This window comes from Oncorhynchus tshawytscha, linkage group LG09, assembly GCF_018296145.1.
Source record: "Oncorhynchus tshawytscha isolate Ot180627B linkage group LG09, Otsh_v2.0, whole genome shotgun sequence".
Taxonomy (NCBI): domain Eukaryota; kingdom Metazoa; phylum Chordata; class Actinopteri; order Salmoniformes; family Salmonidae; genus Oncorhynchus; species Oncorhynchus tshawytscha.
This window is the reverse complement of record NC_056437.1, coordinates 30250344-30264396: the sequence shown is the minus strand read 5'-3', so window position 1 is coordinate 30264396 and position 14053 is coordinate 30250344. Positions and strand designations below refer to the sequence as shown.

Genomic DNA, 14053 nt, shown 5'->3' with positions numbered 1-14053 from the left:
TATGTATCCATCCCCTTTGCTATGAAGCCCCTAAATAAGATCTGGTGCAACCAATTACCTTCAGAAGTCATATAATTAGTTAAATAAAGTCCACCTGTGTGCAATCTAAGTGTTGCATGATTGGTCACATGATCTCAGTATATATACATCTGTTCTGAAAGGCCCCAGAGTCTGCAACACCACTAAGCAAGGGGCACCACCAAGAAAGTGGCACGGAGCACCATTAAATCAATTATTTTTTTAAATGGAAAGAATATGGCACAACAACAAACCTGCCAAGCGAGGGCCGCCCTCCAAAACACACGGACCAGGTAAGGAGGGCATTATTCAGAGAGGCAACAAAGAAACCAAAGACAACCCTGAATGAGCTGCAAAGCTCCACAGCGGAGATTGGAGTATCTGTCCATAGGACCACTCTAAGCCATACACTCCACAGAGCTGGGCTTTACGGAAGAGAGGCCAGAAAAAAAGCCAATGCTTAAAGAAATAAATAAGCAAACATGTTTGGTGTTCGCCAAAAGGTATGTGGGAGATTCCCAAAACATATGAAAGAAGTTACTCTGGTCAGATGAGACTAAAATTGAGTTTCTTGACCATCAAGGAAAATGCTATGTCTGGTGCAAACCCAACACCTCTCATTACCCCGAGAATACCATCCCCACAGTGAAGCATGGTGGTGGAGGCATCATGCTGTGGGGGTGTTTTTCATTGGCAGGGACTGGAAAACTGGTCAGAATAGATGGAATGGTGAATGGTGATAAATACAGGGAAATTATTGAGGGAAACCTGTTTCAGTCTTCCAGAGATTTGAGACTGGGACGGAGGTTCACCTTGCAGCAGGACAATGACCCTAAGCATACTGCTAAAAACACTTGAGTGGTTTAATGGGAAACATTTACATGTCTTGGAATGGCCAAGTCAAAGCCCAGACCTCAATCCAATTGAGAATCTGTGGTATGACTTAAAGATTGCTGTACACCAGTGGAACCCATCCAACTTGAAGGAGCTGGAGCAGTTTTGCCTTGAAGAATTTAAAAAAATCCCAGTGGCTAGATGTGCCAAGCTTATAGAGACATACCCCAAGAGACTTGCAGCTGTAATTGCTGCAAAAGGTGGGGGGGGGGAGGTATAGTTATGTGAATAGTTATGTTATAGTTATAGTTATGTGAATAGTTATGCATGAGTTTTCTGTTTTTTTGTCTTCTCAAGAAAAAATATTTTGCATCTTCAAAATGGTAGGCCTGTTGTGTAAATCAAATGATACAACCCCCCCCAAAAAATATTTCAATTCCAGGTTGTAAGGCAGCAAAATAGTAAAAATGCCAAGGAGGTGAATACTTTCGCAAGCCACTGTATGCTAATTAAATACTGTAGTATTTACTATAGTTAAAAAAGTGTTGTGTTTTTGCGGACTGTAGGGTTTTACAGACTTTACTGTAGTATTTACTGTAGTATTCTACAGTATTCTCCACCATTCTATAGTGAGTACTACACATTAACACTTTACTACAGAATTCTATAGTAAGTACTGTAGTATTTTATAGTAAACTGTAAAAAAAAAAAATGTAATGTGGGAGATGTCTGCTTTTACTCTGTCAAGTCTTAGAATAGAGTTTATTTTTATGTCCGTGTTATATTATCCTGGGTATTCTATGTCTGACTGACTGACTGTGACTGAAGGAGGGATGAGGTTAGACAGACACACTGAACTGAGATAATAAACGTATATAAAATGGAGAAAGGTAACAAAACAGACAGTCCGGTTGTGTTTCTTTCAATCACGTTTATTGATTTCTCTATCATTTTTTACAACGAACATGAGCAAAAAATATATATAAATACAATAACAGCAAAAAAAGATCCAAAGAAAATAGAATTATCAGCCATTTTCATTTTTTGGTGAGACTATCCAAATGTGTTTCAAAGGATTTCTGCCTTAGATCATTTTGAATTATCTGTCTGATTCAAGATAGTCTTAAATCAGGGATACGTTTGCTATTCTTTTCAGGGTGGACCTTTGTGAAAAGCTGTGTCTTGCTGCTTCAGAAGTGAGTTTGAAACAAATAGGTAGTTCACACTAGTTTGCCACATGCAGTGGTCACAGGCGAGTATTGTGCTGTTTGAGGATAAATCCATTGCAGTTACTGTAAATATGCAGCTTTCTGTTGAATCAGTGTAACTGATCAAACCAAGATGACACCCTCCTTCATCTCATCATACTGTGGCCCATATAAAGACATGCACTGTTCATCTGAAAGAGTATCCAGTAGACAATGACTGAGAAAGAGTGGAGCGCTCATCATTGCAAACATTCAATACTGCAAGGTTGAAAACAAAATAGAGAAAGATGGTAACCAAAAAAGAAACGTGTTCTACATTCAACCATACTTGATATGTGTTCAACCAGAGTCAAGAGGTTACAGGTCAAACACCTACCAGGTAGCACCCCTGTCTTCTTACAATCCAAAGCTAATACGTAATCTCCTCTTTACAACAAAATAACAATAAAAATACTTTATCTCTTTTGAAAACAAAACTGTTAAGTGTTTCTATTGTTCAATCTTGAAGATGTGCATTGGCAGACATATAACTGTATATCTATTTGTGAACATAATATTTACATGTTCTTTCTGTCTTCTTCCTCACTCTCATGATGATTAATGCAACTATAAACTTGTTACAGCCATTCCAAGAAAAACAAACATCATCAGCAACACAGGAAATGAATATATTGCTTTTTGAAGACATCTCCAAATTATCATAGAAAAACGGATATATGGAGATAACATTAAATAACATTCGGCGATATTGGGGAACAACACATCTGTCCACCCACCAGGAGGCACTGTTGTTATTTAGTGACACCTGCTCCTTCTGTGCGTAGCATTATATAAGAATAGGACTTCCTTCATCCTTCATAAATTAAACCCTTTCTCTTAGAGATCTGTGGTCTGTAGTTGCAGCACGATTATTTCATACTGTTAAAATGATCATGAATATCTTTGGTTGGAGGGAATGTGGCAGGACTACTTTTTTGTAGGCAGAAAAGGAAAGCATTCATTTTACAATTGGAATATATCCACATATATGTATTTGTGTGGCTACACACACCATGGATACACACCATGTATACACATTTACTTGTAGATTGAATTGTGAATGGAATGGGCTCATGGGACAAAACATCTTGTGATACAACATGGCAATACATGGGTCACATGGATAAAACCATGATAATAATAATATAGATCTTAAAGGAACTGTGGAACCAAGCACATACCGTAGTCATTCCTCACCTGACATCTTTTAACAGAAAGGGTGGATGATTCTCTCTCTGTGTGTGTGTGTGTGTGTGTGTGTGTGTGTGTGTGTGTGTGTGTGTGTGTGTGTGTGTGTGTGTGTGTGTGTGTGTGTGTGTGGACAAAAGAGAGAAGGAGGGGGGGGGTTGACATAGGAAGGAGGAACTACAAAGAGAGGATAAAGTACCTGCTCTAGATTATCTGACCAGATTAAGAGATTACAGTGAAATCTCAGCATGCGAAACAGACTGAGTGGAGCAGGAATGCTAACGAGGAAGTAGCACTGTTCACTCCATTGTCTCACAATGTCAAAAACAAGGACTACTGGTAGGCCAAACAAACATGGATGTTTAGCATGGAGTCAATTGACTTTGTTCAGGCAATCCTCAACGTGTATTATACAGCTATCAAACTAAACAGATAATTTATATACTGATTATTGTTATACTGTCAAGTCTTCATGATGATGATATTACTGAGGTGCAACTTCAACCAAAATGAAGGAAAATTGATTGATATACACCTTATACTGACTGAGCGAAGAAAGGTCCTAAAAGTCAACCCAACCCTTAAGCTGAGTGAACAGATGCTAAGGTTCTAAAAGTGTCGCTATGACGTTGAAGAAGGATCAGAGTCACATTGCCACAATGTCACAGCCAGTGTTCAGCAGCACTCGCTCAGATCCATAGATTCCTCAACTGGTTTTTCTCATTATGTGTACAGAATCAAGGGCTGGGCAGAATCAGAATCAAGGGCTGGATTCAATCTGTATGTCGAAGTTTAGCGTTACGGATTGAATCCAGCCCCAAGTGCAGCAGCACATCCAGGGCATCTGTGCGCCAGCACATTGACCATCATTCTAGAGCAAGTTCATAAACGCTCTTGCACATGCTCAACTGTAGGTGCTTTCAGTTATAGTACACCCTCCAACTACAAGGTTAGTTGGTCTGTTGCACCCTTTTTAAAGCAATGTAATGGTAGAGATTCCAACCAAAATAAAAAATAAATCAAACAGATTACCGTTATCACCAAACCAGCCTTACAGACATTCTGGCCGATGTAATCAGATGTTGGAGACAGTCTTCAAACTGAGATGCACTATAACAGCAGTAACAAGTCATGTACAACTGATTAAAATGGTACCACATGTTTGAATATAAATTTCAACAAACGTAGAAACAAAACAAACTCTCTATTTTTCCTTCTCCACAGAACCACAAGCATCTCGTCTTCACAAGAAAAACACAAACCAGTGCAAATCAATACAAAATAGAAGAACAGCATCTCTTTCTTATAGATGCGATGCACATGCAAAAAACTGTGAACAAACAAACTAGCCCTAAGCCTTGAGCTATAGGAACACCGATGTGAACATAAACCATGGAAGGACAATGAAGTGTATATTCATGTTATGGAAGCCTAATCCGATTTATGACCATGTGCAATTCAAGTGTTAATGACAAAAGAGTCCTGTTTAATGTGTATAATGTGCATGATGTGTCATTCTTAATTAATATTGCACATTGCATATGCATCTTCCCGACCTACAGTATGCATTCTGTCTTGCAAATGGAATTTGGTCATACAAATGAAATGTACAGTACATACACACATACAAACATACACACGCACACACAGACTCAAAGGTCTTGACCTCTGTAGCTCCTCATGTTGGAGATGCTATCTTCTTATGGGTTAAATTGGATGATCACTGCAGAGTGCAGCGTGGTCCCTCCTGGTGGCCAGCAGTTTAACATAGCCTCGTTTATAAATCCCACATAGCAGAGCAGAGAGCTGAGACATGGGGCTTCCCGCCTTCTTAGGGCACTAAAGACAGTACACACATGCAAAATGTCTCCATCTCTCCCTTCATCCACAAAAATATGTTTTTTCATCATATGTTTTAGCTGTTGGATTATTTTCAAGCGCAACAAAATAGACATACTGATATAAGGTTATGATATATAAATAGATATACACGGTTGTATTGTATTTTGTGTATATTTGTATATAGAGGGGCGCTCTATAGGGAGGCAGAGATGAAGGAGCAACAGTAAACTGGTAAGAGGCGTTGCTTCTCCTTGCAAACTTTGAAATCATTCATGTTTATGTCCACTATATCCCCTAGTTAGTCATGCAGTATAAATAGACTTCACCTCAAACTAATTTACAGAAAGGAATCGAAGCTCACACACAGAAACAGAGGCAGAATTACCACCCGTTTAACTCCACCATTCTGACATCATCACTCCACTGGACATACAATGCCCGACATCGAGGGTAAATTGAAGTTGTAAACATATTCTATTCGACAAACGGAGGGTGTTAATTCTGTTATCTGTCTCTGTATGTGTGTGTGTGTGTGTGTGTGTCTGTGTGTACCTGTGTACAGAATGTAGAGGTGGGTGGACATGTTAGTGAGAGAGAATGTACATCTAGCCTTTAGTGTTGATCCTCAGTTTGAAAGACACTTTCCCCGCAAACTTGTCTCTTACACTCCCAGGAGGAATGTTGTTGGAGATGATCCTGCACTCGATGTTGATGTCTTCATTGAGGGTTATGTTGAGGAACTTAATGGCAACCAGCGGCTGGGAGTAGTTCACCTGGGAGTAGTTAACCATTTTCAAGATATTGTTACATAGGCTTTAAGCATTCTTTTTCAGCAACATTTGATCTATAACATGTTGAAAGCACAGGCAAAATAATGTGTAATAACATTAGAAATGACATTGGAACAAAAGATGAGTTAATCTAACCATAAAACAAAGGTTCATAAGTGATGATTTGTGAGTGTTGCCAGGTTGGTATTGGGGGGTTCTCACCTGAGCTTTCTTGCCATAGTAAGGGTAGTACATGAGGTTGAAGGTGCCATTTTCAGGGTAGTACTCCACCTCTCCAATCTTATCAGAGTCTTCTTTCTGCAGGGGCCGAGGATCAAGGCCATTAGTTAGAGCATGTTAGAGCATGTTAGAGCATGATCTGTCGGAAGTGTGTGGTCAAGCAGGGAAAGACTGCCCAATCTGAAGGACTAGATGAGCTTTGAAAGGACACCATGACAATTAGAGTATACTATTTATTTACATTTACTTTAGCCATTGTGTCTACCTGTATATGCTATGCAATAAAGCTGTTGAACCTCTATATCTTGGAATATAAAATGACGAGGGTGCTAGCGTAGCGCTAGCAACTATACACCACATATCTACTTCTCTATCTGTCACTAAGGTCACTACAGTGGCACCCTTACCCATTCATCTTTGCCAACCTTGTACCTCTGAGAGTGCAAGGACAAAATGGACGGTATAACATAAAAGAAGAGAACAACAACAACAACATACGCATAGGGTTTGAAATGAGGAAATGACATTGTGTCATGCAACACAGATGAGCAAAGAAAGACACAGACATGAAGGATGGTAATGGGAGACATAGATGAGAACAAGAGACATGATGGGTTCATTCTGAGAGAGAGAGAGAGAGAGAGGGAGAGAGAGAGCGAGAGAGAGAGAGAGAAAGAGAGAGAGAGAGAGAGAGAGAGAACTGAAAGTGAGAGAGAGAAATGAAAGAGAGAGAGAGGGAGAGAGAGAGCGAGAGAGAGAGAACTGAAAGAGAGAGAGGCTCACCTTCGCTCCACAGGTGACAAATGGAGCCTGGCCATCCTTTCCTGGCAACATCCCAATGACCTAGAATACAGAAAGACCAAAAGACAGACATGCGTTAACCTGAGAGTTCCACCACCATCCCCACATCATCCCTCCTTAAAGCGGATCTAGTCAACTGATCATTGTTGTGATTGTCGATATAACAATTTCAAAAATGGCCAACATTGTTTGTATTTAATTAGTATGATTTCTTCCAGGCTCCCAACCATTCACATGACTGCTCCATCCCCATCTCCCTTACGTCTCCTAGCAACATGCCAAGGTCTTCCCTCCCCAGCCGTTCTCTGATCTCTGCTTCTCCCATACCCGGTTCAGTTTGATGATGATGCATGGTTTGCCAGCCTGGTATCCATAGGTATGGTCATCAAGGCCAGAGCATTTTTCTAGAAAGGTGCGGTTGAACTGGCAGGAGCGCTTGGGGTTGTTCTTCACATCACCACTGTCTGCCTGAACAAAGTACTGGTCCGGTGTGCACTCTTCATTCTTCTCAGCCTGCAGAGAGTTGTTGTAGGCTGGATGGGAGAGAAATACAGTTTCGCCCTGTTGTTTTCCACAATAGAAATGTGATTTCGTGGGACAGACACACAGAGAGGCAGAGACAGGCAGACAGACAGACAGACTCACGGGAGAGGAAGTTGTCCAGTGTCTTGATGTACATGTCCCAGGTCTCAGTGTTGGTGGTGTTGTAGGAGATCTCCATTGCCTTTCCCCTGGGTCTGATCATCATGCCTGCAGAACAGAGAAGAGAGAAGATAAGGAGGGCTTTTAGCCAACATCACATGTATACTACACTATGTGTGATTGTCCGGGCTGTTACTGACTATACAGTAGCAGTTGTAAAGAGACTTGTCAAAATGTTAGCTTGATTTCTGAGGTTTTAGTGTATCAAAACCTCTTAGAACGTGGCATTGGTGTGTTGGTGTATTAGTTCATCCTACCTGGTGTGCCAAGCCTGTCCTGCCAGGTGGGTTTGTAGTCATCCAAGGTCTGCAGCATGACATACATGGTGAGGCAGAACATGCCTGCTAGGAAGATGTAGAACACTAGGTAGAAGAGCAGGATGAGGCCTGGGAGGGAGACAACCAGCAAACAGATACAGCATTAACATCACACAAGATCAAAGGAAAGGGAACATTCAACAAAATATGGCTATTCCCAAAATGGCACTCTACTACCTATACAGTGGGGCAATTTCAGTTGATGGCCATTCCATATTCCGCACTTATACGGAATAGGGTGCCATTTATTATTTGCCCTGTGTTATAACAAAGCCTGAAATGCTGACAAGTGAAAATGTCATGTAAGAGTAGGTGTTATGTTGTCTATGATCCAAGTCATTGTCATTTATCAAACTATACCACTCTCTCTATATTTATCACACTATACCGTGCCGACGTTCAAATACATGAAAAGACACAGGAGGTAAGGATTAATCCTCTTTACTTCAAACCAGAAGCCTTTACTTCCTTCTATTGTGTATATAAATATATATATATATATATATATATCTCTCAAACATACACTACAAAAAATGTTTCAATGAATGGATATTGAATATCTATCTATTTATGGAAACAGTAATTAGACCTGCACACTTCTCCATACATGTCTGAACTCACACTGCCGACAACACAACCTGCACATAAAGACACACGCCCTTCCCCCAGTCTTAAACCAGGCTGATTAATCCAGGATGAATGTCTGGTCTTTGTCCTAATGAATTATTAAGTAACACTAACAATGGGGGAGTGAGCCGCGATGAGGGGGAGGGTAAAAGAGAGGGAGGAGTGGTGACAGAAGTAGAAAGGGGAGGAGGAGAGAAGACCCCTGGAGATTAGGGCAGAGGGTCAGGGGATTAGCTGCCATGCACAGTATTCCACTAACACAAACCGTATGGAGACCAAACCAACACGGTAACATATCAGCATTGGGCCCAAAGGGAACGGGTGGCTATTGAACCATTCTGTTGGGTTGATAAGATAAAATCACCACAGCTGCTAAATATTATATAGTCATACAGGATGTGAGATATACAATTAGTGTAAATTATAATGAATAAAACAGGTGAGTTGACTGAGCCTATCAGTAGCCCTCCTTCCCTTCCATCTGCCATCTCAGCATTGTCACCTGAGACCAGTCCTGGGGTGTAGGCCTGCTGTGTCTCTGCTAGATGGCCCCCAATGTGGAGCTCCACACCTGGGCCCTGTCAAAGAACAGCATGAGGGTTCCCTCTGTCAGCAGGCCTAGAGCTGTGTAGAGCCGTGGGCCTCACAGCACAGCCAGGCTTACAGGGATCCATAACCAAATAGCAAGGGGAAGCTCCTCCATGGGATAAAGTTACGAACACTGGAGCTTCTTGGTGAGTGAGAGTGAATGTGTAAGTGTGTCTGTCTGCCAGTCCCCAGGGTGAGGGGATCTACGTAGATATGTAACCTTATAGAGAGGATCGTAAGCAGAGAGGAGAGCAGAGCGGCATCCTGTGGGGTGGGGTGAGATGTGGTGAAGAGAGATAGGGATGGAGCGGGAGCTGTGTTACATAGTGTGTTGGAAGGACAAACCCTGCTGTACAGGCCCTGGGTCTAGCCCTGGCTCTGGTACAACCAATGCCGAGAGGGACTACCATCAGGGAGGGGAACCTGACATTATTTATCTCATCTAACATTATGGGTCATCATGGTAACCACAGATACCACCCATCCCTGTGGGGAGACAGACTGGGTGTTGTGTGCAAACCCAGAGAGAGGGTCAAGAGGAGTGTAGAGAGGGTCAGCTTCCCTCTGACGACACCAGGAGGGTGTCCAGTTCACTGGCTGTCCTGCTTGACCTCTCATCACCATGCCCCGGCCGATGATGGACACCGTGCCCTCTCTCTTTCACTCTTCCTCCGCCTCTCTTTTCATCCCCCCCATCACCGGGAGAGTTGAAAGCAAAGAACAAAATGGCGGGGCTGAATAGGCCGGTAGCATCCTGTGCTTTCCCTCCTACAATGGCAACATGGAAGCCTTTTAAAAGGTGTCTCTTTTCTTTTTGTTTGTTTGATTAGTGTTCAAACCCGGTGGACACTGTTTTGAAGCTGTGTTATGAAACTAGAGGCTTTGAATGGAAAATGTGGTAAGGATAAAAGAATATGCATGTGATATGGCTGTTTTAATATTCATGTACTTTTGAAATTGTCGATGGATCTAAGAACTATTTTCATAATTGTGAAACACACACACACACGCGCACACACACACACACACACACACACACCCACACACATACACACACACACACACACACACACACACACACACACACACACACACACACACACACACACACACACACACACACACACACACACACGTCCACAAGGAACAGCAGTGCCACCATGATTGGGCTGGTTTTCTACCCCGTCTTATCTAAGCAGTGTGCACTATTAGTGGGAAAAGTGGCCATTGCACTAGCTAGAGTACTGTGTGCATAAGATTGGTGTGGTTCGTCTATACGTCTCCATCTTTGTTCTGTGGGCTGTGGAGGAGGTCAGAGCTGATTAACAGACAGATACATGCAGACTAGCACCTGGATACATGGGTCACTTAGGCGCAGACAGGTAATAAGGATGTACTAAGTTCAGTGACCATGTATAGGCTATAAACGTTTTGGCTCACTACAGAAATAGCCTAATTAACAAGCCTTAGAGAGGTGCAGCTTAACCAGGCCACCAGTCCTCAAAGCATATGGGACACACTGAGCTGGATGAAGGAGTGCATTCTGGGAGAATTACTGCAAAGGAAACTACAGTCAGTGAACACACCACTCAGTAGACCTATGACTTACATTTCTCTCCATTCATCAATATCGTAGCAAGGGCACGGTTTCTTGTGGAAATGCGAAATGCAATGTGTGTGAGTATGTGTGTGTGTGTGTGTGACATCTCAAATCATTGCATTTACATTAAAGACAGATTACATCCGAAACCATTCTGATTAGCTGTACAATCAATTAAAGGGAATGTTCTGAAATTGATACAGTTTGATTTGACAACTACAATTGATACTCCGCTAGCCAGCCAATGAAGTCATTAGATTAGGATTAAATCCTGCACAGATTTACTCACACTAAGAGAGGAGAGGGCTGGGGGGTTGGAGGTGATACAAATAGAATGTGGCCCTCAGCTTTACCCAGATTAAAACGCCTCAATGTCATTAGAAAAGAGCGATTTGAACTAGTTGCAGGCTATTAAGGGTGTTGAAAGAGTGCACAAGTTATAACGTTGTGGTCATCGCTTAAAATCTCGGATGCTAGACTACATTACCTATTTTATTTCAGATCTTGTCAGTGCAGATTATTGTGCTGATCTTGACACTAAGCAGACGATACAACTTTAATCTTATACATTTGATTGTTCATTGAAACAAAACGTACATTGTAACTGATTGCAAATAGCCTATAGTTGAAGTGAATACCACAAACCCACTACATTTGTGTTTGGTAAAACCAATTGAAGTAACTTTAATAACAGGTCAGGCTAATAACTTCTGAAGCTATTTGAAGTAACAACTGGCCCTCACATCTCTGGAAGGGGTGCTCTGAGCCAGAAGACAGCTTAATTAAAGACCATTAAATCTAAAGAGGCCTACTGTAGCCTTTAAAAAGTAGGCAACAACAGAGAATGGTATTTAAATGTTGTGCACTGGCATATTCATTTCATTAAAAATATTGGCACTGCCTCCACCCTTATGTCCAGACGCATTGCGCAGGAAAACTCAGTGGCATAAATTAATAAATGAAAAAGAATAATGCAGGGAACATTTTGCCCGCTCCCACAAGGGCAATCCACACATAATGCCGCATTTGAATTTCAGTACCGCCTTGCACTGGAAAGCGACCAATCTCATTAAGCGATCGCTCGGGTGAGGCAGCGGTTTCAAATTGCGCATTGAATGCTGCACACATTTTACATTTCTGCTGGGTCACATTATTTTACTCTTTACGCATTCATAAGTATTCAAGCAGCACAAATAAAGGGTGCTCATGACATCATTGTGAAACCTGTAGCCAACTAGAAGGTGCTGCGGACCTGCAATTATGTTAGAGCAGGGATGGGCAACTCCATTCCTCCGGGGCCTGATTGGTGTCACACTTTTGCCCCAGCCCCAGCTAACACACCTGACTCCAATAAAACATAATCATATTCAGTTTAGAATGCAATTCGTTTCATCAGCTGTGTTTGCTAGGGATGGGGAAAAAGTGTGACACCACTCCGGTCCCTGAGGACTGGAGTTGCCCATCCCTGTGTTAGATGTAGAGGGGCCATCTGTACTGCATTGCTGCAGGCGACCATTACTAAGTAGAAGACTCACCCCAGCTGCTCCCTGTCCTGCCACAAAATTCTCGGGTCCTGGAGTTCCATATGAAGTCCTTCCAAGTGCTCTTCTCAGCATCCTTTGCCATTTTGCTAAATGTGTTTAATCCACGGACTGTTACCGGGCGTTATAACCTAATGTAATAGGCGTTTTGGTGAGATGTGAAATATTTTACTCAGATAGGCTGCAGAAAGTCGTTAGCGAACGCACAAATGACGAGCTGTTTGAAAGAAGAGGATGAACAATCCGGCGGCTCCGTGCTACTGTATCTAATTACAGTCAATCTATACTAAACGACGGTGGTGTTGACACTACACTCAGCACAAACCCGGTATCAGCCTTCCCCCAGATCTAGTTAGCATGCCGCAGAGTTTTGATGAGTGATGCAGAAATGTAGTGATACTGCGGTAAAGCGTTCTCTCTCTCTCTCTCTCTCTCTCTCTCTCTCTCTCTGTCTCTCTCTCTACCAGCCTCTGTCTCGCTCACCCTCACTTACCCCTCAAGCATCACCCCCTCCCCTACCCATCACTCCAACCCCTCGGAGGAGGAAGCTACAATCATCATCCTCCCCTCTCACCAGAGAACACCAGCAGCCAACCAGCTTGCCTCTCTAACCAATCATATGCGCTACAACCTGTGTTGCTCGCTTAATGGCAGAGCAAGGATTTGAGTGAAAAGCATTCCAGCAAATGATATAAGCTCTTGGGATTCCTCATGCAGCTCGTACATGTGTGTGAAGACAGTGGTGCTGCTCATAAATTAGGCTCTTGAACATAGCTCATATAATAACATCCATCTAAACAAAATGTCTACCCCTCAGCATCCCCTCCCTGAAACCCACACTGTTGAATAATGCAGATTCCTCTGAGGATTTATTCATTATGTTGCGGTTAATTCCCATGCAGTCCTCTAAACCCGGCTGTCATGAGGGAAGGAGGAAAAGGAGGGAGGACCATATGGTGCTGCCTCACACAATATCAATATGATGCTTATTTGCACACAACTGGCAACTGATGTCTATAATATAGGGAATGTAGCTCACTGCCTTAGCTAAATTGATGCATTGTGTGGCAGGGGCGTCTGGTCTGCCAGTCAGTCTCATAGCAGTGCAGAGGTCAAGTCTAAAGGCTGTTAGATTACTCTGCTGTACTTCTGGTGCCATAGGATGTGCCACCAGCATTCATTCGCATCTCAGTGTGTGTGTGTGTGTGTGTGTGTGTGTGTGTGTGTGTGTGTGTGTGTGTGTGTGTGTGTGTGTGTGTGTGTGTGTGTGTCTGTGAGCGTGTGTGTGTGTGTCTGTGTGCGTGTGTGTAAATATACTGAAATGATAGGTACATGAATCTCAGAGAGAGAATAGTAACTGGTACAGTGGATGTGAATGGTGCCCTCACTTGGAGATCTAAGACATTACAACACGTCTGTGTCTGGGCGGTGTCACCGGGTTCAAAGCCTTGCAGCAGAATCCTGTTAGAGTGCATTCTGTCTGTCTGCAATGTTTTAACCAGAGACAATGTTCTACATTCACCACCACTTATCGTACCAATGCTATTGAACGTGATACATAAGAGATGTGAAGAGATAAAGCAAATAGATCATATTTGTATGCTTCTGTTTGTCATGAAATGAAACATTAAGACATGCAAAAAATCCTGTTCATTATATAAAACTGATTTAATGACAATATCAATGTGAATATAGCACTACAGTGATTTCCAAGGTACACCGTATCTTACCATATCAA

At 42.3% G+C, this 14053-nt stretch overlaps 1 protein-coding gene across 2 annotated transcripts; it reads right to left on the bottom strand.

Moving 5' to 3' along the window:
* Positions 1 to 1768: 1768 nt before the first annotated feature.
* On the bottom strand, positions 1769 to 12787 carry atp1b2b (ATPase Na+/K+ transporting subunit beta 2b). 2 transcript variants are annotated; one of them, XM_024431596.2, is made up of 8 exons: positions 12310 to 12787; positions 7900 to 8028; positions 7586 to 7690; positions 7268 to 7473; positions 6923 to 6982; positions 6547 to 6573; positions 6122 to 6217; positions 1769 to 5902 (listed from the first exon to the last, which is right to left on the bottom strand). In XM_024431596.2, exons 1-8 carry the CDS (start codon positions 12398 to 12400, stop codon positions 5735 to 5737), a joined length of 882 nt encoding a protein of 293 aa, XP_024287364.1. In that variant the 5' UTR covers positions 12401 to 12787; the 3' UTR covers positions 1769 to 5734. The 2 variants fall into 2 exon arrangements, with proteins under 2 accessions (XP_024287364.1, XP_024287365.1); XM_024431597.2 differs by lacking the exon at positions 6547 to 6573.
* Positions 12788 to 14053: the final 1266 nt, after the last annotated feature.

Coding starts and splice junctions, on each gene's coding strand:
- atp1b2b (XM_024431596.2), bottom strand. CDS start 12,400: ATGGCAAAGGATGCTGAGAAGAGCACTTGGAAGGACTTCATATGGAAC. Junction 8,029..12,309: donor CAGGACAGGGAGCAGCTGGG/GTGAGTCTTCTA, acceptor TCTCCCTCCCAG/GCCTCATCCTGCTCTTCTAC. Junction 7,691..7,899: donor GGACAGGCTTGGCACACCAG/GTAGGATGAACT, acceptor TCTGTTCTGCAG/GCATGATGATCAGACCCAGG.